Source organism: Eubalaena glacialis, chromosome 11 (genome assembly GCF_028564815.1).
Source record: "Eubalaena glacialis isolate mEubGla1 chromosome 11, mEubGla1.1.hap2.+ XY, whole genome shotgun sequence".
NCBI lineage: Eukaryota > Metazoa > Chordata > Mammalia > Artiodactyla > Balaenidae > Eubalaena > Eubalaena glacialis.
Genome location: NC_083726.1, coordinates 92,837,963 through 92,864,184, shown reverse-complemented (window position 1 = coordinate 92,864,184; position 26,222 = coordinate 92,837,963). Strand labels below are relative to the sequence as shown.

Below are 26,222 nucleotides of genomic sequence, written 5' to 3'. Positions count from 1 at the left end.
CAAGGTGTTATTCACCAGATCTGCATTTCATGATAATTATAAGGTTTGTGTGAGAAAATTGCCAGACCTTTTTTAAGTCTTCCGACTTCAGAGTCTTAAAACTTTCAGCTAAATTTTGAGGAGTGGGGCTGGGAGTCTGATATATAATTCTTTTTATTGACTTTCCAATTTCTGTCATGTTATATATGCTTCTGACCTGTTTTTCAACTGAACCAGTAATTTAGTCCATTACTGGTCTGTGTAAATCTTAGCCACAGCTATTTCCCAAGGTGGTTTTGGGTCTAACGAGTGGTTGGTGTTGATGTCCAGCAGGAAATCTTGCAAACCAGATGACTGGTGTGGTTCAAACTGTAACCTTGTTAAAGCATTGGTCAGGTTGCACTTAGAGTTATTTAATTAGTTTCCCAGTAATATTTGTGTACAATTTTTAGGTGACCACTACTTTTTTTTCTTTCATCATAGTACAGAAAAGGACAGTTGCTTGTTGTTATCAGAGTCATATATTAATCCAATACTTTTTTTTCATTAAGTTATCTTCAGGCAGGCATTTTAATAACTGTTAGAACTTCACTTGAATACGAGTATCTATAATGGTGTTGTCAACTTAAATTGAAAGTTTTCAATATATTAGGCAGTCTAATAGAAAGGTTTTTTAAAAGTATAAGAACATTCTCTGCCTTCAAGAAACTAAGAGCCTTATTATGGGAGACAGCTATAAAATAAATTATAATAAAATATAATAAACAATACACTAGTGATAGAAACAAAATACTCTGGGATTATAGATAAGAGAGCAGGCAATTCATTCTGAGTTTTCAAGAAAGAATTCAAAAGAGGTAACATTTTAATGGGAAAAGGTTGGCTTTTGACTGGAAGAGAAAGTAAGGCCATTTTAAGGGACAAAAATAGTATGAGTTAAAAATTAATTTAAAGTTTATGTGTATATTTTTCTTCAAGTTTATTGAAGTGTAATTCACATAAATAGAATCTACTCTCTTAGGTGTACCATTCTTTGTATTTTGACAGACCTGTACAATTTCACAACTACCACCTAAAACAAGATTTAAATTAAACATTTCCATCACTCCCCAAAAATCCTCTCATGTTCCTTTGTAGTCAGTATATACATGTATTTTTAGTAGAATTTTTGAGTGGAAAGTCAACTTATACATTATTTCTTTCATGGAATGTGCTTGTGATGTTGTATCAGAAAAGTCATTGCCTTTAAGTTCATCTAGGTTTTCTCCTAGGTCATCTTCTAGGAGTTTTATAAGTTTTGCATTTTAAATTTAGGCCTATGATCCATTTTGAGTTACTTTTTGTGAAGGGGGTAAGGTCGCTGTCTAGATTCATATTTTTGCATGTGGATGTCCAATCATTCTAGCAACACTTGTTAAAAAGACTATCTTTATAACATTGTATTGCCTTTGTTCCTTTGTCAAAGATCAGTTGACTGTATTTATAAGGGTCTATTTCTGAACTCTGTTCTGTTCCATTTATCTCTTTGTCTGTTCTTTTGCCAATACCACACCGTTTTGATTGCTGTAGCTTTACAGTACGTCTTGAAGTCAGAGAGTGTCAGTGCTCCAACTTTGTTCTTCTTCAGTATTGTGTTGGCCATTCTGTTTTGTTTGTTTGTTTTGTTTTTTTGTCTTTCCATATCTTTAGAATCAGTTTGTCAATATCCACAAAATACCTTGCTGGGATTTTGATTGAGATTGCATTGTGTTTATAGATCAAGTTGGGAAGAACTGACATCTTGACAACATTCAGTCTCCCTTTCATGAACATGAAATATATTTTGATTTATTTAATTGTTCTTTGATATCTTTCATCAGAATTTTGTAGTTTTTCTCATGTAAATCTTGTACATATTTTGTTGGATATATACCTAAATTTTTCATTTTGGGAATGGTAATGTAAAGTGTATTGTGATTTTTATTTCATAGTGTTTGCTATGTAGGAAAGGGATTGACGTTCGTATATTAATCTTGTATACTGCAACCTTATTATAATTGCTTATTAGTTTCAGGAATTTTTTTGTCAATTCCTCAAGATTTTCTACAAAGATGATCATGTCATCTGTGAACAAAGACAGCTTAATTTCTTCTTCCTTTTTATTTCCTGTTTTTACACTATTTCATTAGCTAAGACTTCCAGTACAATGATGAAAAGCTGAGGTGAGAGGCATCATCCTTGCCTTCTTCCCCAGTTTTTGCTTCATCCCTTTATATCACTCCCTCAGGTTAAAGGCCTGTTTAAGTAGGAGGAATAACCTATTTGCTTACATTTTTTTCATGCCTATTAGAAATTATATCTGTTTGGGTGAAATAAATCTAGTATAGCTTATCTTTAGTCTTATTTTATTCACTTTAAGAAGTTTATTAATATTATTGAGTTTGTGGTAACTGCGTAGATTTAATCCCATAGGTCATCTTATTTAGGTTTTCTTTCCAAACAATATTTAATGTGTTGGCCCATGAAGAGATGAAACAGCTGTGTGTGACTCACTTTATATTAAGATGTTTATTAAATTTATTAAGTGTCTTTCAAATCATGTTAAATGGAGGCTTATAGGAACATGTGCTTTAAGACCATCCTACCAGATCACTTGGTCTTTTTCAGTGTTTGTGCTTTCTAAAAAGTGAAAGAAGATACTTGTTGAGTTTGCTTTATAGAATATATACTACACACACACCACGCACATATAAAGTAATGTGAAGTTTGTGGACCTGTGATAAATCGATAACAGTATACCTGAACATGAGCTTCTCTGATTGCTTAGTCTAAAGTTTGATATACAAAAAACTGCGTATGATTGTGATTAAATCTGTTTACAGTATCTCCTATGACTCACATTACAGGAAAGAAGAGATTTTTTTATATTTCTTTTTTTTTTTTTTTTTTTTTACAGGAATCAAGTAAAAACCACAGAACCTCTATATTTATATTTGAGTCTATATCAAACATTTTTCTCTTGGAAAAAGTTCTTCCAAAAGAGGGGAAAAGCATAACCCATTTCTTTTTCTTTTTTTTTTTTTTTAAATATCTTTATTGAAGTATAATTGCTTTACAATGGTGTGCTAGCTTCTGCTTTACAACAAAGTGAATCAGTTACACATATACATATGTTGCCATATCTCTTCCCTCTTGCATCTCCCTCCCTCCCACCCTCCCTATCCCACCCCTCTAGGTGGTCACAAAGCACCGAGCTGATCTCCCTGTGCTATGCGGCTGCTTCCCACTAGTTATCTATTTTACATTTGGTAGTGTATATATGTCCATGACACTCTCTCACCCTGTCACATCATAACCCATTTCTGAGTGCCTTTTGTTTTAAGCTAAATTTCAAAGGACTGTCCTTGATACCCTTATATTAAGCAACTACTCTGTAGGATTAATGGGACTCTGTGGTTTGCATTTATTTCTTCAGTTTGCTTTAAAAATTACTAAAATTTCAATATAATTTTAAGAAGCAATCAATAGAATATTTTAGATAAACAAAATATAATAAACTCTTCACTGTTCTTGAATGAGATTTATTGGTTTAGATGTCAATTAATTTTCATAGTGCCTCTCAAAATGTTGTAAGGCTATGTCTTGCAAATTCTGTAGAAAGTATCTGTGTTTCGAAATTATAAATATTTGAAAAGAGTCATATGATTAAATGTTTTCATTGGTGCAATTTCGGCTCTGAGGTATGTAACAAAAGGTGTTCAGAACATCCTCACCTTGGAATGGTCAGCTAGTAAGGTACAAAAGAATGTACTGACCATCTCTTATATCATCAAAATCCATGTTTGCCATTTCCAGGGTGCTGAATGTTAATTGAGACAATTAAGCAATTCTCTATTGAGGCAGATGGCAGAAGTAATACAGGCAATCTCCAGATATACTTTATACTTTATTTTAGATATAATAAAGGGAGTCTGAAACTTTTTGGCCAAAGGTTGATACTTTATAATTTCTAGCTTATTGTGATTAAATAACTAAAATAATATCTGGCCCAGAGAGGAAAGACATTCCTACTTCTGGAAGAATATGTCAATGAACAAACCTCAAATCCAGTGCACCTTCTACTACTGTCCCCTATAAAAGCTGCAAAAAGAGCTCCAGTCATTTTCCTTCTTGTACAGACAATACTAGTAATAGTTGAAAAGGAGTAGTTATAGTATCAGAAGTAGAAGCATTTGTAAAGATGTTCAACATGCTTAGTCAATAGTGAAATGCAAATAAAAACCATAATGAGATTGCCAAGATGACTATAGTAATAATAATTTAAAAAGCAGAAAGTAAAATATTATAAAGAATATGGAAAGATTAGAACCTTTGTACATTGCTGTATTGCGAATATTATTTATTGATACTTGTACGTGAATGTTTAGCAGCATTATTCATAATTGCTGAAAAGTGGAAACAACTCCAGTGTCCCTCAACAGGTGAATAGATAAATAAAAGTGGTATGTATGTACAATGGAATATTATTCAGCCATAAAAAGGAATGATGTTCAGATACATACTACAACACTGATGAACCTTGAAAACATTATACTGAGTGAAATAAGCCAGATACAAAGGGCAATTACTGTTTGATTCCATGTATATGAAGTATCTAGAATAGGCAAATTCATAGAGATGAAAAGTAGATTAGAGGTTGCCAGGGGCTGGGATGAGGAAGAATGGGTTATTGCTTAATGGGCGCAGAATTTCTGATGAGGATTACGAAAAAATTTTGAAATAGTGATGATGGTTGTATGGCGTTGTGAGTATAATTAATGCCACTTGTCCACTTCAAATTGGTGAAAATGGAAATTTTTGTTATATATATATTTTACCAAAATATATAAAGGAAGTAGAAGTAGTGTAATAATAGCACTTAACATTTAAATTTTACTATTTAACAGGCACTGTCCTGAGGTGTTTATATATCGTAAACTATCTGTTTCTCACTGTAGACATATTTTATCCACAAATAGTTAATATTAGTAAATGAAAGGCAAGAATATTGTACTGTAATAATTGAGGTCTTAATTATTATGGCCACTTTCTCTTTTACTGCCATCTGTTCCTGTAAAAGCACTTATAATTAGTTGGACCTCCAATCCCCCATGGATACTGAGGGCTAACTGTATCTTTTTTCTATTAGAACTTTTTATTTAAAATTTATGTATTGTATTTTTAAAAGTTTATTTCTACTTATTTATTTCCAAATCATATTTGGTACTTCCTACTTTTAAAAAGTTATGTGTGTTTTGGGAAAAAATTAGTTGTTATGGTATTTGTTGAAGAAAATTTGTTTTATAAAATAGTTCTACAAGTCAAATATAAGAAAATGTATTTATGTTTCATGGATTGTCTATTAGACATTAATGTCCATGAGAGCAGCATCCCTGGAAACTAGTACAGTGTCAGGTGTTGGTACACACCAAACAAATATTTCTTGTATGATGGTTGGGAAAAAATGCATTAGCAAATTTATAAATTTACATAGAGAGATGGACAAGTTGATAGGGAAATGATATGTAATAATTTACAAATTAGTATATGAGGGTAAACTTTCCTTTAGGACAATTTAATTTAAAAATAAGATATTAAAATATATAGTTGAATTTCTACCATGAAGATTTATGATTTAATTTATAATTTAAACAATTTTAAGAAAGCAAAGACCAATAGAAAATCAACATTTATAGGATATTGTTCCAGTGGAACAGTTTCCTTAGTTAGCTGCCGTTATAGTCCATGATTCTGTTCTCTAGGATCATCTCCCTCATCCCTTGTCCTGCTATTGTTTGTAATTTGGTATTTTCTCTCTGGAGTGCAGTCTGAAGGTATGCATCAAAATATAAAACATGCTCAATTTTCAACCTGCTCATACTGCTTCTAGGAATTTTTCATAAGACTGTAATTCACAAGTTCACAAAGATGCATGCATAAAAATCAAGATTTTTTTTTAAACTGAAATATTGCAGACAACATAAATGTGTGTAGATAGCACAATGATAAAATGTAAATTTAATTTAATAAAACAAAAAATAGCATAGTTGTATTTATATAGAAATATGTCAGTACCTTTCTTGAGTGCGAAAGATTACAGAAAAGTATTATAAACATATTATATAAAATGTTTATGTATATCTACGTATTTAAATACACAGAGAGCTCTCCAGAAGGTCGTTTGTCTAAGTGCTATCAGTGATTTTCTTTGGGTAATGGAACCCTGGATGATTTTCACTTCTTTACGTTTTTCACGATGAATGTATGTGATTCTTGCAAAAGCAGTATATTTTATTGAACTTTATATGGTTCTTGATTAGCCACTTGTGGATCATTCACTTTATAAATTAACTGTTTAAGACATAAACTTTTGCCACACCATTCAGCATCTTTCTGAGTCATCTTTCCTAATATCAATTGATATTTATTCAAGAAATTATCTTATTTTAATATTATTCTGAAAAGAACAAAATCAAAAGCATAGATTATTCGAATTCTTTTAAAGCCAAATGGAAGTGAGGTCTTACCAGACATACTACTTATATTATGTAGCTTTAGTAACTAGGTAATAGTGGCACTGCTTTTATCTATTAAGTGATTACTACTGCTGAACATGAGTGTGCAGATATAATCATTGCTGAAGCTCTTCATTTGAGAGCTGGTAAATTACTTAGCCTCTATGGGTCTCAGATCACTCATCTGAAAATGAGGAAGAATGTCATCTGATTTAGCAGTCTGTTGTGTTTAATATGGTACAACCACATGTAAAGCACTTCTAACAGTGTCTGAAACTTCAAAGTGGTCCAAAAAAGTTAGCTATTTTTATCTATCTATCTATCTGTCTGTCTGTCTATCTAAAGTAAAGTCAGTCACCTTGTATTTTCTCAAGTAGATCTGTGATTTTACTTAGGGTATATTTTATGTAGGATACTTCTTTCAAATTATAATGTGAGGTTTATTTTGGCTCAAACAAGCTTAAAAATAGTCTTCTATTATAGTGTACTGTCAGAATTAAGAAATGAAGCTCAGGAATGAATTTTCTAAACATTGCATTGTCATTTTTAGCTAATGTTATCCTCTTTGACTAGTTCTTGTTGGACCCCTGTAAAAACATAGCCTACTTATAGTTAATTACTTATTGATTAGTCTGACTTATTAACATAACAGTTCATTTTAAGGAGAAATCATTTTCAAAATTATTGATGACTCTGAAAAGTTTATTTTGCAGTTTAATTCCAATAATTTTTACTTGTTCTATTTTTGTTATGTTTACTCCCATCACAAAGCCTAAATTGAATATTTTCAGTCTCATTTGAGAATTGTATTATATTTATCATTTTGAAGTCTAATTATTTGCCTGGTAAAACACATTTTATCATGCGTGTTTTATAAATAGGATTAGGTATTGTTTCTGACTTTATGAAATTCTGTGCGCATCTAGACTTTCAAAGAATACAACATTAAAGTCTCAGTTATTATTACATATCATACGCTAAGCCTACTGATTTATTAGTCAAATGCTTTTCACAAATTCATATGGTACCAATAATTTCCCATCACCGTGTCATGATTTATATCACAGTTTGGATTTGTTTTTAAAGAAAAACCACATTTTTCTTGTAATTTTTCTTGTTTTCTTGAAGCATAAAGATAAAAAATAACATTAAAATTAAAAACAGGAATAATAGATTATCTTAACTTTCTGACTATTTGGTCACTTACTCTCAATGTAGACTGCCTGCCTAAAAAATGTTTTAAATCAGAACAACTTTGAATGACATAGATCTGTTTTAAAATATTGGGTGTCAGAGTTGGTTTATATTTAAAGGAGGCTTCTATGTAAATGGCATTCTAAATCTGGGAAAATATCTTACTTGCCTTTAGTAACTGAATGAGAAATCTATGTGAGTAGGAATATATATGTATATGTATATATGTATATGTATATGTATATATGTTTTGTTTTCCCTAAGAGCACCGTTCAGAACAAGTATCTGGCTTATCTATGTTGAAGATATTGAGGCTACAAATGTTAAACTTTCTTAAGAAAACTTCGTTCAAATTCCAAGTGTCTAGTCCATGATAATTAGCTGATGGCTCTGTGTGCTTTTCCTTTAGTACATTGGAATAAAAATAAATATATGAACTCTATATTCTTTAACATTAGCTATCACATAATATTCCTTTGACCGTTTTCATATATTTATTTTTTTGAATCTATGGTAAAATCTTGAGATGAGAACAATCATCTTTCAATTTCTGTAACAGTGCTTTACTAGAAACACAAATAATCTGTTAAGATAATTATTCATCAGGCAAACATCAGTTATAATCTGATTGCTCTCTTACTGCAAGCTAATAATAATTTTAATCAGTAAATTTTCCAAATTTAATTTTAGGAAAGGACATTTTATCATTTTCTGATTCACTTCATATTTGGAATGTTTTTTAAATTAGATCTCATGTCATGTACTTTATTGAGTTTGGGGGCGAAAAAAGTATATCTTGACTGATGGAAGAAAGGTGAATTCAGGCTTTTTGGCTCCTAAGCCTTCATTTTAGCAAACCTTCTTGTTTCCTCTAGTAACTACTTCAAATGAATTCTATCATCTGTTCTCCGTGTTGATAGATTATCAGTCTCAGAGCCACAATCATAATGCAGTTATCTTTCCTTGTAGCATCAGAGGCTCCTTGAAATGCTTGCCACAGAAAAGGAACTGTTAAAAGAAAAAATAAAGGAAGCTTTGACTCAGCAATCTCAAGAACAGAAGGTAATACTTTAAGTTTGCTTGGACTGTGGAAAGAATGTTCTGTTACCTCAAATAATACTTTAATGTCTAGCTGTCTTATCATTTACAGGAAATATTGGAAAAATGTTTGGCGGAAGAAAGGCAAAGAAATAAAGAAGCATTAGTATCTGCTGCAAAGGTACTTCTCTCTGAAAAGTTTATTCTGTAGCTTAATTTCAATTATAGTTCTACTTTTGTTATGTTTACCCCCACGTCAAAGCCTAAAATGAATGTTGTTGGTCTCATATAAGAATTGTTTTTGTCATCTTTATGTCTAATTATTTGCCTGGTAGAGACCCATCAGTAATAATCAGTTTCTTTGTAAATAGTGGAATTAACAAACTGAGTTCATTAATGGTATAGTCAATCTACTTTTAAAAATATTTCATTCCAGAAAAATCAAAAATTTTTTTTCTTCTTCTACTGTTCATATTCTTGTTAAATTTACATTACACAAGATAATGATGATGTTGAAATGCTTTACATTTAGATTATTAATCGCTTGTTTAAAATAATGTATCTACATAGGAACACTAATATCCATTTGGTATTTGATAGATATCATACAAGTAATGAGTGTGTGTATATGTATGTATATATGTATGTATGTATCAAGGTATGTGGTTTTTAAAGTCAACTTTGAAATAGATCATCTGGGTAGTATATTCATAGATGTTAAGTATATGTATACTAATATATACATATGTTGACCTGAAATATACTGTCAGATATTTGTCCAGCAAAAATGGGTTTATTCAGGATTAGGAGAGAATTGCAGTTTGGGGTCTGCAACCATGGCAAGCCATGTACAAGTTCCCACATGGCAAGGAGAACACTTTTATAAAGAAGAAAGGAAGTTGTGAGGGCTACAGGAAACACAGAGTCCATGGCTTTTCATTGGCTGAGTCGCTGCTAGGAAAGAAGAGGAGTCTTTCTTCTTCCTGTTGGTCTCTATTATAGTTGCAGGGCCTGAGAGTTCCCCCTTAAATAGATCTCCTGACACTATTTAATTGAGATTTCTGTTTATGAATTTTTTTACATTTTCCCCTTTGATCAAGATCTTTTTCTGAGAGCACCACTGATCAAGAATCAAGGTTTCTAGTTTTAGCTCTTTTTGTCCCTCAGTTTCTGGGTGTGGTGTCTCATGTCAGAGGGAAAGTGCAGATTGGAAAACTATTGCAGTCACATTCAAGTAACAAGGAGGGGTAGGAGGGAGACCTCTTAGGACATTTTCTGAAGTCTATATGTTATCAAGATTATAGACATTGGAGATCATCTGAAGTGTTATGTCATCATCAAAGGTTTGGTGACAAACTTCTAAGAGGCCTGGCCTGGGTATCTTGGGAAAGCTGTCTCATCAGATGTCATCTGCTTCATTTCTGGGAAATCTTCACTTTCAGGTCACCAGATGATGTACAGGTCCAGTCAGGGTTAGGTGCTTTCTTTAGGTGTGTCATGTGAATCCAAGAGCCTATTCCTTGTTGTTTGGTGGCACAAAGGTTGGTTATCAGTGCCTGATAGGGGCCTCTCCAGTGAGGTTGAAGGGCATTCTTTTGGAAGTGTCTTTTCCAATAGACAAAATCTCTAGGTTGCAAGATGTGATGCTTAAGGTCATCATCTCCCAGGGGTGCACTGTGAAAAGATTGCTCTACCAGGGCATGGTTATTTTTAATGGAAACAACTAGGCCTTTGCAATATTGGAGTATCTCTCCTTTTATCAGCTGTGGGTTAAAAGAGGCAGGAGCCAAGTGCATTGGGTGTCCTGTGACTATCTCAAAGGGTGAGAGTTTATGAGTTCCAAAAGGGGTGGATCTGGTATTTAGGCCAACAGCAATGCTTTTGGCCAAGGTATTTGGAGGGCCTCTACAAATTTTTCTAACTGAATCTTAATAATGCTGTTAGTGCATTCAACTAAACCAGAGGATTGAAGGTGGTAAGCATAGTGAAAACGTTGTAAAACTGTCCAAACAGTGCAAACTTGTTGAAGCACCTAGCCAGTAAAATGGATTTCTGAATCACTGTGATGTTTGAGAGGAGCTCCTCAGGTAGGGACAATCTTTTCCAAAAGTACTTTAGCCACAGAAGAGGGAGTAACCGGTCTGCGAGGGAAGGCTTCTTTCAGTCCACTATGAAATCTACAGACCATGACTCAAACGTGAAGTTCATTAGCGATCTCCACTGTTTGAACCACGGCACGGGCTGCTTTATAGTAGTGGGGTTGAACACCGAGATTGTGCCTTCGGTGTCAGGACAGGAAGAGGTTCATCCTCAATCAGGAGAAATATTTCTCCACGCCGATTAAGAGGGAGAACTGGGAAGAGCCCCTATAATTCCTCAAAACCCCATTATTGAGAATTGAAAGGACATTGGAAAGGCTGGTTAGAGGACTGAAGGCACTCAAACACTTAAATTTGTAACAATCTTGCCCAGTGTCCTGGCTTTTTGCAATAATAGCAGAAACTGGGAAAGTTTTGATTTCATTCAGGAATCTTCATTTGCTGGATTTGAAGATTAAGAAATATGGTGTTCTTCCTTTTAGGTGACTCATGTAGAGTGTGAGAGAGCTGGTTTGCTAGATTAATTAAGTCTGAAATAGAGATAGTTTTCCATTTCATCCTAGTCCTTTTTACTAGAAGGGAAGATGTCCCAGTCCAGCCCATTAATAACACAGAGTTAAAAGCTGCTCGGGTAGAATCAACATCTGAGGGAAGACCAGAATTTTCTTTAAAAGCAGTCTGAAGTCATGTAGTAGTCATGAACAGGTTCATCCAATGTTTGTGTGCAAGCCTGAATTCTGTTCCAATCAACAGGCTTTGGTAAAGCCCTAGGAATTGCTCAATGAAGCCACCTAGCGATTGCCTGAGCCTGACCATGAAAGTTAGACCTTTCAGGATTTTCCCAATTAGCCGTTTTCATCCTATGCTGGGCCTGGCCTTATCCAACAAGTATATGAACCAGCTGATATGAGTCAGAGAAACAAGGCTGATAAGTTTGAATGACTATATTAAATTCCTCAGCAAATCTGTGAGGATCTTTGGTTTACTTTGGGAAAATATTTGACTATAGCTTGCAGTTCAGCTTTAGTCCAGAGAATATAAGAAATTAAGAGTTTAACTTCTGGATCCTCAGAAGGCTTAATTTTATAGGGAAAAATTCTGAGAAGTTCAGAGGGAAAGAGGGTGGGAAGAGTTTTAGAGAAAAGGAGAAGTTTGACAGGATAATTAGTATGGGGTATAGAGGAGGCATCAGCGGCATAGAAGGGTGGGAGGAAGATGGCACCAGAGGCACAGTCTGGCCATGAGGATGCAATGATGAGAGACGAGATGATACCAGAGGAGGCCAAGGAAGAAGAACCTGAGGCTTTGGGAGCCATTTCATCTTTCTTTAATTGTTGGTTTGCCTCAGTTAATCTTAAAATCTTATTTTGCAGAGAGAGAGTTTTAGGCTTCTGATAATATTGGGAAGCCTTAAGATACCACTCAGTTCTGGAAATTTTTGAGCTATTGTGATCTAATTCAGTTTTAAGGAAATTAAGTTTGGGGATTTCAAAAGTTTCCCATAATGGCCACTGATATTTTAACTTGCCTTTGGTCAGGTCGGTCCTTTTAGTCAGAAGTCAGCATGAAGGTGTAGGAACTATGGCTTTTAAATATCAGTTTGGCTGGAGTCCCTGTAGGGGTAGCACCCTCAAAATACTTCGTTAACTGGGATCCCATTTCTCAGAGGTTTTTCTCTAGAATAAAAGAACAATTTTCAAACAGCTTAAATAACTTACAGCTCAAAAAGCTTGCAAACTAATACCAGCCAGTTCTAAGGAGACAGCTTGGTCCTAGAGGAGCCAGGCCAAAGGCTTTTACAGCTAATTTCCAGAGAATAGCCCCTTCCAAAGGAATAGGCCAAAGGCTGAAAAACCAATACACTTTTCAGTGAAGAAGTCCCTATTCCCAAAGGAATGGGCTGAAGGCATTTCCAGCCAGCTTCGGTTGAAACAGTCTTATCTCAAAATCAGACCAAAGTTCCAAATGCATGCAGAACAAGGCGTTAGCCAGAAAGACGAAACCTTAAAATAGATTCTGAATAAAACCTGGAGAGCTTCAGACACAAAGAGGGCATGAGCTTGGATCTAGGAGAAAGATGTACCTTCAAACTCCAAGGTCAGCAAGAAAGCAGTGAGCGACAGTGGGCTCAGTTGTGGGTACCACATCTGTTCAATAGCCCCAGAGCCTTCAGAGGTCTTCTCTGGTCCCCATATGGGCCACCAAAGTGTTGACCTAAAATAAATAGACTGCCAGATATTTCTCCAGCAATAATGAGTTTATTCAGGAACAGCAGAGAATTGCAGTTTGGGGTCTGCAACCATGGTGAGCCACGTGCAAGTCCCCATACAGCAAGGGAGAATGCTTTATCCAGGGGAAAAGGAAGTTGGGAGGGCTGTGGTAAACAGCGTCCGGGGCATTTCATTGGTTGAGTTCTTGCCAGGGAAGTAGAGGAGTCTGTCTTCTCCCTGTTGGGCTCTGCCATTGTCGCAGCACTTATAAGGTGAGAGCTCGGCCTTATGGTCTCCTGACACTATTTAATTGAGGTTTCTGTTTATTAATTTTTTAACACAAATATAGCACTGAGTGTCGAGTTTGGGATTTAGATTTAAATTTAGTAACAAACGTTGAAAGTCTCATAGGTACAGATCACTGTGCTGAGGTAGAAGTTCAAGAATTACTATGATTTTGTCTTAAAGAATTTACAATCAGGTAAAAAAATTTGTTTATGTACTAATAAGGTGAGAAGGAATGCATTAAATTGTTATGAGTATATAGATAGTATTTCCATGTCATTCATAGGAGTTTTGTTTGTTTGTTTGTTTGTTTTATTTATTTGGTTGCACTGGGTCTTAGTTAGTTGTGGCATGTGGGATCTAGTTCCCCTACCAGGAATCGAACCCAGGCCCCCTGCATTGGGAGCACAGAGCCCTAGCCACTGGACCACCAGGGAAGGCCCCCCATAGGAGTTTTTAACAATAAATTTCTTTTGAACTGAGCCTTGAAGGATGGCTAACATTCTGAATAGTGAGTTTGAATTTTATTCCATAGGTAAGTAGAGACACATTGAAATTTCTGAGTATAGGTGGGTCGTAATGGTAACTGACATTAATTTTTGGGAAATTGGAGCAAGAAAGGCCAAAGGCAGGGAAAGAATTAACAGAGCGCATCTGAAGTTTGCATAAGAGATAGTGAGTGGCAGAAATAGAGTAGTAGTAGTAGCTTGGAAAGGAATGAAATAGGCAAATTCTAGAAATAGTTAGGAGATAGAATCAACATGTTTGGTGTGGATGAGGTGACCAATTTGTGAACTGCCAGAATATTCATTCAGCAACAATATAGAAAGTAAAACTATTTCCTTGGTATGGAGTTTGAGCTGCCTGTGATATATCTAGATGATAAAGTCAAGTAGGCAGCTAAATCTATGTGACATTTACAGCTTGGTAGATAGGAATCTCCTGAAGATATTAACATGGGTTAGTATGATTTTTTTTTGTTTTTTGTTTTTTGTTTTCCAGCAGAGAGATGGTAATAGTAGCCATGGAAATTATTGTCATGTATAATTACCTCAAAGGAGTAACAAGTAGAGTAACAAGTGGTCCAAGTTCTTAGCCCTGAAAGAACTCCAAAATTTAAAATCCAGAGGAAGGAAGAAGTTACAAAGAATTGAAAAGACTCAGCAAAATGCATAGGAGAAATATAAGCAGCAGGCTCTCATGAAAATCAAGAAAAGAGAGGGCTTCACAAAATCAGAAATAATCAACTATATAGAATGTTGCTTTGAGGTCATGAAAGTAAGGATTAAAACAAAAAACAAAAAATATCATTTGGTTTAAACAACATGGAAGGCATTGGTGAACATAGTAAGAGAGTAATTTAGGAGAAGAATTGTGCAATAAAACAGGAGTTCAAAAAATGGTGACTGTCAGCTTTAGTGACTTTTGTCCAATTTGGTTGTGAACTGGAAGCAAGAAAAAAAGTGGTTAAGTCTCTCAGGAGTGGGAGGTCCATGGACTTTACTACGTACGATGGTTTTCTTGAGGAAAATTCTTGTGCAGCTGTTTGAGTTGCAACTGAAATAGGCTCTTTTTTCATGGAACGCCATTTTACTGACTTAGTAGGGTTATACAGACTTCAGTATTTGCAGACATTTCGTCCAAAATAAGCAGAGTGAGCCCAGCACCTTAAGGATAAAAACTGACAGTTCTGGTTGCCAATGATAAAATTCGAGCTTTAAAAAAAAATTAGAATTTTAGAAAATTTATTTCTACTTTTTAATAAAGACTCTTCTGATGAGATTGATGGTGGTATTAACAAAAATGTGGCTTTTTTGGTTATAATATAGCGAAATGTGTCAACATCTGGAGGAGATGTATAACTCATTGAATCAATGTTTGCCAAATAAAAAATGTTTAAAGAATACGTAAAGGATTCATTCAAAATGCAAGAAAAGATTGTAATGTAACGGAGTACAAAAAATTCATTGACATGATTTTATTTTTCTTATTGCAACTTACTTTAAGAACTACCCCTTGTTAAGTTTTGGTGTGGAATCAGAAAGAATATCTACAGTGATCTCAACTGGCTACTAAATAACTCTCCCTTTTCTTCTACATATCTTTGTGAGGCTGGGTTTTCCTTATATACTTCAACTAAAAATATCATTACAGATTTAATACAGAAAGCAGGTATAAGAATCTAGGCTCTCTTCTATTAAGTCAGATAGTAAGGAGGTTTACAAACATTCTTCTCACTTTTTAATTTTGGAAAACGTAGTTATTTTTCATAAAATACAGTATTTATTAATATATAATGCACTTACTGTTATTAATTATAAATGAATTAATAAATAAGTATTTTTATTTTCTCTTGGTTTGAATATCTAATACGGTAAATCTTAATATGTATAACACACATAAACAAAAGCTCTTAGAAGTCCTCTATAATTTTTAAGAGTGTAAAGAGATCCTAAGACAAAATAGTTTGAAAACTGCTACTTTAAGCTAAGACTTGGTTTCTTTGAAGTTTAGAAATGCCATGGAAATAAGTTGGTTATTTGTGTAAAAACAAATAATTAATTTTATTTTACAGCAGTTATTACATATGAGTAAAAAAAAACAATGTCAGAAATAAACCCTATAGGATCAAAATTTTGAGTTTTTTAGGTTAACTCAAGTCTGTCTTATTCAAGGAACTATTGTGGTCACTCATTCAAATATTTTTGTTTTGGTCATTATTTGTTTTGAAGCTTGAGAAAGAAGCGATGAAGGATGCAGTTTTAAAAGCTATAGAAGAAGAAAGAAAAAATTTGGAAAAAGCCCATGCAGAAGAAAGGGAGTTATGGAAGACTGAGCATGCAAAAGATCAAGAGAAAGTATCTCAAGCAATTCAAAGAGCTATACAAGAGCAAAGAAAAATTAGTCAGGTAAGTAAAATTAGTTCTTTATAAATATTTTCTTTTTTCTTATTTTTCACAAAATAAAGTAGCTTTACTATTATTTTATCTTACTTAAAATAATCTTACTGTGCATAATTATTTTACTTTTGAGTTTAATACTTTAACTGAATAATTTTTAATATATCTGTACTTTGCACTTTTTTTTTTTAGTTTCTTTTTTTTTTAACATCTTTATTGGAGTATAATTGCTTTACAATGGTGTGTTAGTTTCTGCTTTATAACAAAGTGAATCAGTTATACGTATACATATGTCCCCATATCGCTTCCCTCTTGCGTCTCCCTCCCTCCCACCCTCCCTATCCCACCCCTCTAGGTGGTAACAAAGCACCGAGCTGATCTCCCTGTGCTATGCGGCTGCTTTCCACTAGCTATCTATTTCACATTTGGTAGTGTATATATGTCGATGTCACTCTCTCACTTTGTCCCAGCTTACCCTTCCCCCTCCCCGTGTCCTCAACTCCATTCTCTAGTAGGTCTGCGTCTTTATTCCCGTCTCGCCCCTAGGTTCTTCATGACCATTTTTCTTTTTTTTTAGATTCCATATATATGTATTAGCATACGGTATTTGTATTTCTCTTCCTGACTTACTTCACTCTGTATGACAGACACTAGGTCCATCCACCTCACTACAAATAATTCAATTTCGTTTCTTTTTATGGCTGAGTAGTATTCCATTGTATATATGTGCCACATCTTCTTTATCCATTCATCTGTCGATGGACACTTAGGTTGCTTCCATGTCCTGGCTATTGTAAACAGAGCTGCAATGAACATTTTGGTACATGACTCTTTTTGAATTATGGTTTTCTCAGGGTATATGCCCAGTAGTGGGATTGCTGGGTCGTATGGTAGTTCTATTTTAAGCTTTTTAAGGAACCTCCGTACTGTTCTCCATAGTGGCTGTATCAATTTACATTCCCACCAACAGTGCGAGAGGGTTTCCTTTTCTCCACACCCTCTCCAGCATTATTGTTTGTAGATTTTTTGATAATGGCCATTCTGACTGGTGTGAGATGATATCTCATTGTAGTTTTGATTTGCATTTCTCTAATGATTAATGATGTTGAGCATTCTTCCATGTGTTTGTTGGCACTCTGTTTCTACTTTAGAGAAATGTCTACTTAGGTCTTCCGCCTATTTTTGGATTGTGTTGTTTCTTTTTGTGATATTGAGGTGCATGAGCTGCTTGTAAATTTTAGAGGTTAATCCTTTGTCAGTTGCTTCATTTGCAAATATTTTCTTCTGCTCTGAGGGTTGTCTTTTTGCTTGTTTATGGTTTCCTTTACTGTGCCAAACCTTTTAAGTTTCATTAGGTCCCATTTCTTTATTTTCGTTGTTATTTCCATTTCTCTAGCAGGTGGGTCAAAAAGGATCTTGCAGTGATTTATGTCAGAGTGTTCTGCCTATGTTTTCCTCTAAGAGTTTGATAGTGTCTGGCCTTACATGTAGCTCTTTAATACATTTTGAGTTTATTTTTGTGTATGGTGTTAGGGAGTGTTCCAATTTCATAATTTTACATGTACCTGTCCACTATTCCCAGCACCACTTACTGAAGAGGCTGTCTTTTCTCCACTGTATATGCTTGCCTCCTTTATCAAAGATAAGGTGACCATATGTGCGTGGGTTTATCTCTGGGCTTCCTATCCTGTTCCATTGATCTATATTTCTGTTTTAGTGCCAGTACCATACTGTTTTGATTACTGTAGCTTTGTAGTATAGTCTGAAGTCAGGGAGCCTGATTCCTCCAGCTCCATTTTTCTTTCTCAAGCTTGTTTTGGCTATCCGGGGTCCTTTGTGTTTCCAAACAAATAGTGAAATTTTTTGTTCTAGTTCTGTGATAAATGCCAGTGGTAGTTTGATAGGGATTGCATTGAATCTGTAGATTGCTTTGGGTAGTAGACTCATTTTCACAATGTTGATTCTTCCCATCCAAGAACATGGTATATCGCTCCATCTATTTGTATCATCTTTAATTTCTTTCATCAGTGTCTTATAATTTTCTGCATACAGGTCTTTTGTCTCCTTAGGTAGGTTTATTCCTAGATATTTTATTCTTTTTGTTGCAATGGTAAATGGGAGTGTTTTCTTAATTTCACTTTCAGATTTTTCATCATTAGTGTATAGGAATGCTAGAGATTTCTATGCATTAATTTTGTATCCTGCTACTTTAACGAATTCATTGTTTAGCTCTAGTAGTTTTCTGGTAGCATCTTTAGGATTCTCTATAGTATAGTATAGTATCATGTCATCTGCAAACAGTGACAGCTTTACTTCTTCTTTTCCGATTTGGATTCCTTTTATTTCTTTTTCTTCTCTGATTGCTGTGGCTAAAACTTCCAAAACTATGTTGAATAATAGTGGTGAGAGTGGGCAAACTTGTCTTGTTCCTGATCTTAGTGGAAATGGTTTCAGTTTTTCACCATTGAGGATGATGTTGGCTGTGGGTTTGTCATATATGGCCTTTATTATGTTGAGGAAAGTTCCCTCTATGCCTACTTTCTGCAGGGTTTTTATCATAAATGGGTGTTGAATTTTGTCGAAAGCTTTCTCTGCATCGATTGAGATGATCATATGGTTTTTCTCCTTCAATTTGTTAATATGGTGTATCACATTGATTGATTTGCGTATACTGAAGAATGCTTGCATTCCTGGGATAAACCCCACTTGATCATGGTGTATGATCCTTTTAATGTGCTGTTGGATTCTGTTTGCTAGTATTTTGTTGAGGATTTTTGCATCTATGTTCATCAGTGATATTGGCCTGTAGTTTTCTTTCTTTGTGACATCTTTTTCTGGTTTTGGTATGAGGGTGATGGTGGCCTCATAGAATGAGTTTGGGAGTGTTCCTCCCTCTGTTGTATTTTGGAAGAGTTTGAGAAGGATAGGTGTTAGCTCTTCTCTAATTTTTTGATAGAATTCACCTGTGAAGCCATCTGGTCCTGGGCTTTTGTTTTTTGGAAGATTTTTAATCACAGTTTCAATTTCAGTGCTTATGATTGGTCTGTTCATGTTTTCTATTTCTTCCTGGTTCAGTCTTGGAAGGTTGTGCATTTCTAAGAATTTGTCCATTTCTTTCAGGTTGTTCTTTTTATTGGCATAGAGTTGCTTGTAGTAATCTCTCATGATCCTTTGTATTTCTGCAGTGTCAGTTGTTACTTCTCCTTTTTCATTTCTAATTCTATTGATTTGAGTCTTCTCCCTTTTTTTCTTCATGAGTCTGGCTAATGGTTGATCAATTTTGTTTATCTTCTCAAAGAACCAGCTTTTATTTTTATTGATCTTTCCTATCTTTTCCTTCATTTCTTTTGCATTTATTACTCTTCTGATCTTTATGATTTCTTTCCTTCTGCTAACTTTGGGGGTTTTTTTGTTCTTCTTTCTCTAATTGCTTTAGGTGTAAGGTTAGGTTGTTTATTTGAGATGTTTCTTGTTTCTTCAGGTATGACTATTGCTATAAACTTCCCTCTTAGAACTGCTTTTGCTGCATCCCATAGGTTTTGGGTCGTCGTGTTTTCATTGTTATTTGTTTCTAGGTATTTTTTGATTTCCTCTTTGATTTCTTAAGTGATGTTTTGGTTATTAAGTAGTGTATTGTTTAGCCTCCATGTATTTGTATTTTTTACAGATTTTTTCCTGTAATTGATATCTACTCTCATAGCATTGTGGTCAGAAAAGATACTTGATACGATTTCAATTTTCTTAAATTTACCAAGGCTTGATTTGTGACCCAAGATATGATCTCTGCTGGAGAATGTTCCATGAGCACTCGAGAAGAAAGTGTATTCTGATCTTTTTGGATGGAATGTCCTATAAATATGAATTAAATTCATCTTGTTTAATGTATCATTTAAAGCTTGTGTTTCGATATTTATTTTCATTTTGGATGATCTGTTTATTGGTGAAAGTGGGGTGTTAAATTCCCCTACTATGATTGTGTTACTGTCGATTTCCCCTTTTATGGCTGTTAGTATTTGCCTTATGTATTGAGGTGCTCCTATGTTGGGTGCATAAATATGTACAAGTGTTATATCTTCTTCTTGGATTGATCCCTTGATCATTATGTAGTGTACTTCTTTGTCTCTTGTAATAGTCTTTGTTTTAAAGTCTATTTTGCCTGATAAGAGAATTGCTACTTCAGCTTTCTTTCGATTTCCATTTGCATGGAATATCTTTTTCCATCCCCTCACTTTCTGTCTGTATGTGTCCCTAGGTCTGAAGTGGGTCTCTTGTAGACAGCATATATACGGGTCTTGTTTCTGTATCCATTCAGCCAGTGTATGTCTTTTGGTTGGAGCATTTAATCCATTTACATTTAAGGTAATTTTCGATATGTATGTTTCTATTACCATTTTCTTAATTGTTTTGGGTTTGTTATTGTAGGTCTTTTCTTTCTCTTGTGTTTCCTTCCTAGAGAAGTTCCTTTAGCATTTGTTGTAAAGCTGGTTTGGTGGTGCTGAACTCTCTCAGCTTTTGCTTGTCTGTAAAGGTTTTAATTTCTCCATCAAATCTGAATGAGATCCTTGCTGGGTAGAAGAATCTTGGTTGTAGGTTTTTCCCTTTCATCACTTTAAATATGTCCTGCCACTCCCTTCTGGCTTGCAGAGTTTCTGCTGAAAGATCAGCTGTTAACCTTATGGGGATGCCCTTGTGTGTTATTTGTTGTTTTTCCCTTGCTGCTTTTAATAATTTTTCTTTGTATTTAATTTTTGATAGTTTGATTAATATGTGTCTTGGCGTGTTTCTCCTTGGATTTATCCTGTACGGAACTCTCTGTGCTTCCTGGACTTGATTAACCATTTCCTTTCCCATATTAGGGTAGTTTTCAACTATAATCTCTTCAAATATTTTCTCAGTCCCTTTCTTTTTCTCTTCTTCTTCTGGGACCCCTATAATTTGAATATTTTTGCATTTAATGTTGTCCCAGACGTCTCTGAGACTGTCCTCAATTCTTTTCATTCTTTTTTTTTATTCTGCTCTGCAGTAGTTGTTTCCACTATTTTATCTTCCGGGTCACTTACCCGTTCCTCTGCCTCAATTATTCTGCTATTGATCCCTTCTAGAGAATTTTTAATTTCATTTATTGTGTTGTTCATCATTGTTTGTTTGCTCTTTAGTTCTTCTAGGTCCTTGTTAAAGGTTTCTTGTATTTTCTCCATTCTGTTTCCAAGATTTTGGATCATCTTTACTGTCATTTTTCTGAATTCTTTTTCAGGTAGACTGCCTATTTCCTCTTCATTTGGTAGGTCTGGTGGGTTTTTGCCTTGCTCCTTCATCTGCTGTGTGTTTTTCTGTCTTCTCATTTTGCTTAACTTACTGTGTTTGCGGTCTCCTTTTCGCAGGCTGCAGGTTCGTAGTTCCCGTTGTTTTTGATGTCTGTCCCCAGTGGCTAAGGTTGGTTCAGTGGGTTGTGTAGACTTCCTGGTGGAGGGACTAGTGCCTGTGTTCTGGTGGATGAGGCTGGATCTTGTCTTTCTGTTGGGCAGGTCCCCGTGTGGTGGTGTGTTTTGGGGTGTCTGTGACCTTATTTTGATTTTAGGCTGCTTCTCTGCTAATGGGTGGGGTTGTGTTCCTGTCCTGCTAGTTGTTTGGCATAGGGTGTCTAGCACTGTAGCTTGCTGGTCGTTGAGTGGAGCTGGGTCTTGTTGTTGAGATGGAGGTCTCTGGGAGATTTTCGCCATTTGATATTACGTGGAGCTGGGAGGTCTCTGGTGGACCAATGTTCTGAACTTGGCTCTCCCCCCTCAGAGGCACAGCCCTGATGCCTGGCTGGAGCACCAAGAGCCTGTCATCCACACGGCTCAGAATAAAAGGGAGAAAAAAAGAAAGAAAGAAAGAAGAAGATAGAATAAAGTAAAATAAAGTTATTAAAATTAAAAATCATTGTTAAAAAAATTTTATAAAGTAATAAAAAAAGAAAGAAAGAAGAGAGCAACCAAACCAAAAAACAAATCCACCAATGATAACAAGCCCTAAAAAACATACTAAAAAAAAAAAAAAAAAACCAAAAATGGACAGACAGAACCCTAGGCCAAATGGTAAAAGCAAAGCTATACAGACAAAATCACACACAGAAGCATACACATACACACTCACAAAAAGAGGAAAAGGGGAAAAAATAATGTATCTTCCTCCCAAAGTCCACCTCCTGAATTTGGGATGGTTCGTTGTCTATTCAGGTATTCAACAGATGCAGGCACATCAAGTTGATTGTGGAGCTTTAATCGGCTACTCCTGAGGCTGCTGGGAGAAATTTCCCGTTCTCTTCTTTGTTCGCACAGCTCCCGGGTTCAGCTTTGGATTTGGCCCCGGCTCTGCGTGTAGGTCGCCTGAGGGCGTCTGTTCTTCGCTCAGACAGGACGGGGTTAAAGGAGCAGCTGATTCGGGGGCTCTGGCTCACTCAGGCCGGGGCGGGGGGAGGGGTATGGAGTGCGGGGCGAGCCTGCGGCGGCAGAAGCCGGCGTGACGTTGCAGCAGCCTGAGGTGCGCCGTGCGTTCTCCCAGGGAAGTTGTCCCTGGATCACGGGACCCTGGCAGTGGCGGGCTGAAAGGCTCCCAGGAGAGGAGGTGTGGATAGTGACCTGTGCTTGCACACAGGCTTCTTGGTGGCGGCAGCAGCAGCCTTAGCGTCTCATGCCCGTCTCTGGGGTCCGCGCTGATAGCCGCGGCTCGCACCTGTCTCTGGAGCTACTTTAAGCGGCACTCTGAATCCCCTCTCTTTGCGCACCACGAAACAAAGAGGCAAGAAAAAGTCTCTTGCCTCTTCGGCAGCTGCAGACTTTTTCCCGGACTCCCTCCCGGCTAGCCGTGGCGCACTAGCCCCTTCAGGCTGTGTTCACGCCGCCAACCCCAGTCCTCTCCCTGGGATCTGACCGAAGCCCGAGTCTCAGCTCCCAGCCCCCGCCCGCCCTGGCAGGTGAGCAGACAAGCCTCTCGGGCTGGTGAGTGCTCTTGTGCATTGATCCTCTGTGCGGGAATCTCTCCGCTTTGCCCTCTGCACCCCTGTGGCTGCAGTCTTCTCCGTGGCTCCGAAGCTCCCCCACCTCCGCCACCCATCTCTGCCCGCGAAGGGGTTTCTAGTGTGTGGAAACCTTTCCTCCTTCACAGCTCCCTCCCACTGGTGCAGGTCCCGTCCCTATTCTTTGTCTCCGTTTTTTCTTTTCTCTTTTGCCCTACCCAGGTACGTGGGGAATTTCTTGCCTTTTGGGAGGTCTGAGGTCTTCTGCCAGCGTTCAGTAGGTGTTCTGTAGGAACTGTTCCACATGTAGATGTATTTCTGATGTATTTGTGGGGAGGAAGGTGATCTCCACGTCTTACTCTTCTGCCATCTTGAAGCTCCTCCACTTTTTATTGCTGATAATTTTACCTTTTTATTCTATATTCAAAGAAGTCAGAATCCAAATTTATGTTTAGTCATTGGAACTACATTGTCTCCTGTTTTATATGCTTGCTTTTCTTTTTCACAGACACACACATGCACATACAAGCAAAGTAAATAATATATATGTGTGGAAAACAGTTTAATTTGATTCATTTATGTCTAATTTATATTTCTATATACCTGTAGTTGGTAGTAATAATAGAAACTCACAAATAACCCCTGTAGCCTCATAAGATATATACATATCAAAAAATATGGCCTACATACAAAATAGGTTTTGATTACTGAACAATTAAAAATTGTATTAGTTTAATTTTCCATAATTGAATTTGCATGGTACTATTTTACTTGTGTTTAGTCTTTTCTTTATATAGGTTTGAGATACCTGAATAATTTTTTCCTCCAACAAGTATAAAAAGCAAAAAGTAACATTCATAGGAGTCTTTGTTTTACATGATCAAAGCATCACATGTATTTCCATTGTTCATTCAACCATACATTGTAAATGTGGCTGAAATGACTAAGTTTTTTTTTTTTTAACTTTTGAGAACAAAATACCCAGAAGATTTTCTTTCCACTCATTAATTAGTCTTAATGAAGCCCTAGGAAACACTGCTTCTAATATCCAGGATCAGTGTTATATGTTTTTTTTTAAAATGTCACTTAGGTTTACTCTGAAGAACACACAGTTTTCCGTTTATTATGAAAATGAAACATCTGTAAGTAACATCTATAACAGCATAACAGTAATGTGGTAATAGAGTTTATCTTTTTTTTCTTTGCTTTTATCCACTAGAGTAATGATTATTTTCTAATTCTTTCTGTAACCTATGTTAGTGTCAACAAATATATCTTACATATATGTTTAATTGTCTGTCAGTTCAATTGGTTGGAATTCCATGCCAGTAATGTCAAGATTATTGCTTAAGTCCTGATTTGGGAGAGTTTCCTTAAAACTTCTTTGTGACCACAGACCACTCCTTTAACCTCACATAGATGTGGGCTATTAGTCACCATGAAATTGGGAAAGAGAGCATGAATAAATCAGCACATGTTCATCACCCAAAGAAGAAAACATATATCTTAAAGAGTACCCTTCTCTGTGAGTTTGTTAGGCTCCCTCTTGTCCATAAGAAACGCTATAGTAAATGATAGACTTTAAAATTCATTCTCTATAGGCTCAGAGTACTGTGAAGATAATCTAGTCATGTCATGAGTAATACATGTGTTTATTTTCTTACAAATGGTTGCATATTTTCCTAGAGAGAGAGAGGGAGAAAAAAAAAGTGTGTGTGTGTATTTAATTGCCTTGTAGCTGACAGTTGAAGAGAGAAGATCTATAGCAGAAAGAACAATGTTGCCAGGTAACTCAGATTTTCAAACGTGAGGTGGTCCTATCAAATGTATTTCAAGTCTTCCTTAAACAGCTCACTGCTTTTATTCTCACATGGTTACAGTAAGAACTACAACGAAACAACTCTTAGCCCCTTAAACCTTCATAGTCCTATTCTAGAAAATTGACAAATGACTTTTCTTGGGAGCCAGATGGAGCTAATATATCTTTTATGTCTTTTATTTACTTAGACCAGCAGGGTAAGCAAATAAGTTGCCATGTTCAAACTTAGTGTTTGGTGTTTTACATTAATAATTGAAAAGACTGCCTATAATATTCCAGGGACTGTACTTATTTCTGGGGATACAGTAGTAAAAAAAAAAAAAAAATTTCCCTACCTTCTTGTGGAGAAAACTGACAGGAAACTATTAAAGGTATAATAAAATGTGAAGTAATGATCAATATCATGAAGAAAAATGAAGCTGTGTAAGAGGCTAGAGAGTGAGGGAACCAATATAAAAATAGGGTAGTCAGGTAAGGACTCTAAGGAGGTAGCATTTGAGCTGAGGCCTGCGTTGAAGTGAGGAGTTTACTTTGAGACTAGCTGGGGTAAAAGTGTTTCACACATGGTGAATAGCAAGTGCAAAGGCTTTGAGGCAGAAAGATGCTTGGTGTAATTAAAACTGTATGGCACTGTTATGGATATAGATACACAGACCAATGGAATAGGATAGAATACAGAAAGAGACACAAAGTTTCCTGTAATTTACAAATTTGTAAAAATGAAGTTACAAATTAGATAAGTTACTGTAGCACATCAGGGTTTTTAATCTGGGTTCCATGGAAGGGGACTCTAGACAGTCTGTGAATTTACTGAAATTATGCAAAATTTGTGTATATGTGCAGATTTTTTTTGCAGAGATACTCTATAGCTTTTATTAGATTCTCAAAAGTATTTTACTAATTAACCGAGAAAAGATTAAAAATACAGTCATCTCTTGGTATCTGTAGAGGATTGCTGCCAGGGCCCACCATTAATACCCAAATCTACCAACTCTCAAGTCCTAAAATCGGCCCTCCATACTGCAGTTCTGCATCTGTGGATTCAACCAGCCATGGATCATGTAGTACTGTATGTGTTTATTGGAAAAAAAAAAAATACACATTTAACTGGACCCATGCAGTTCAAGCTTGGGTTAATCAGGGGACAATTGTAATTGCAACTGGCTGC

At 35.8% G+C, this 26,222-nt stretch overlaps 1 protein-coding gene across 4 annotated transcripts in view; it reads left to right on the top strand.

Moving 5' to 3' along the window:
- The window catches only part of CCDC91 (coiled-coil domain containing 91), a 396,521-nt gene that overhangs the window by 251,182 nt on the left and 119,117 nt on the right, over positions 1 to 26,222 (top strand). For all 4 annotated transcript variants that reach the window (XM_061205329.1, XM_061205328.1, XM_061205330.1 and 1 more), the window contains exons 9-11: positions 8,676 to 8,768; positions 8,857 to 8,925; positions 16,071 to 16,247. In XM_061205329.1, the coding sequence (XP_061061312.1) occupies positions 8,676 to 8,768; positions 8,857 to 8,925; positions 16,071 to 16,247 (339 nt within the window). The remainder of the gene's footprint in view (positions 1 to 8,675; positions 8,769 to 8,856; positions 8,926 to 16,070; positions 16,248 to 26,222) is intronic.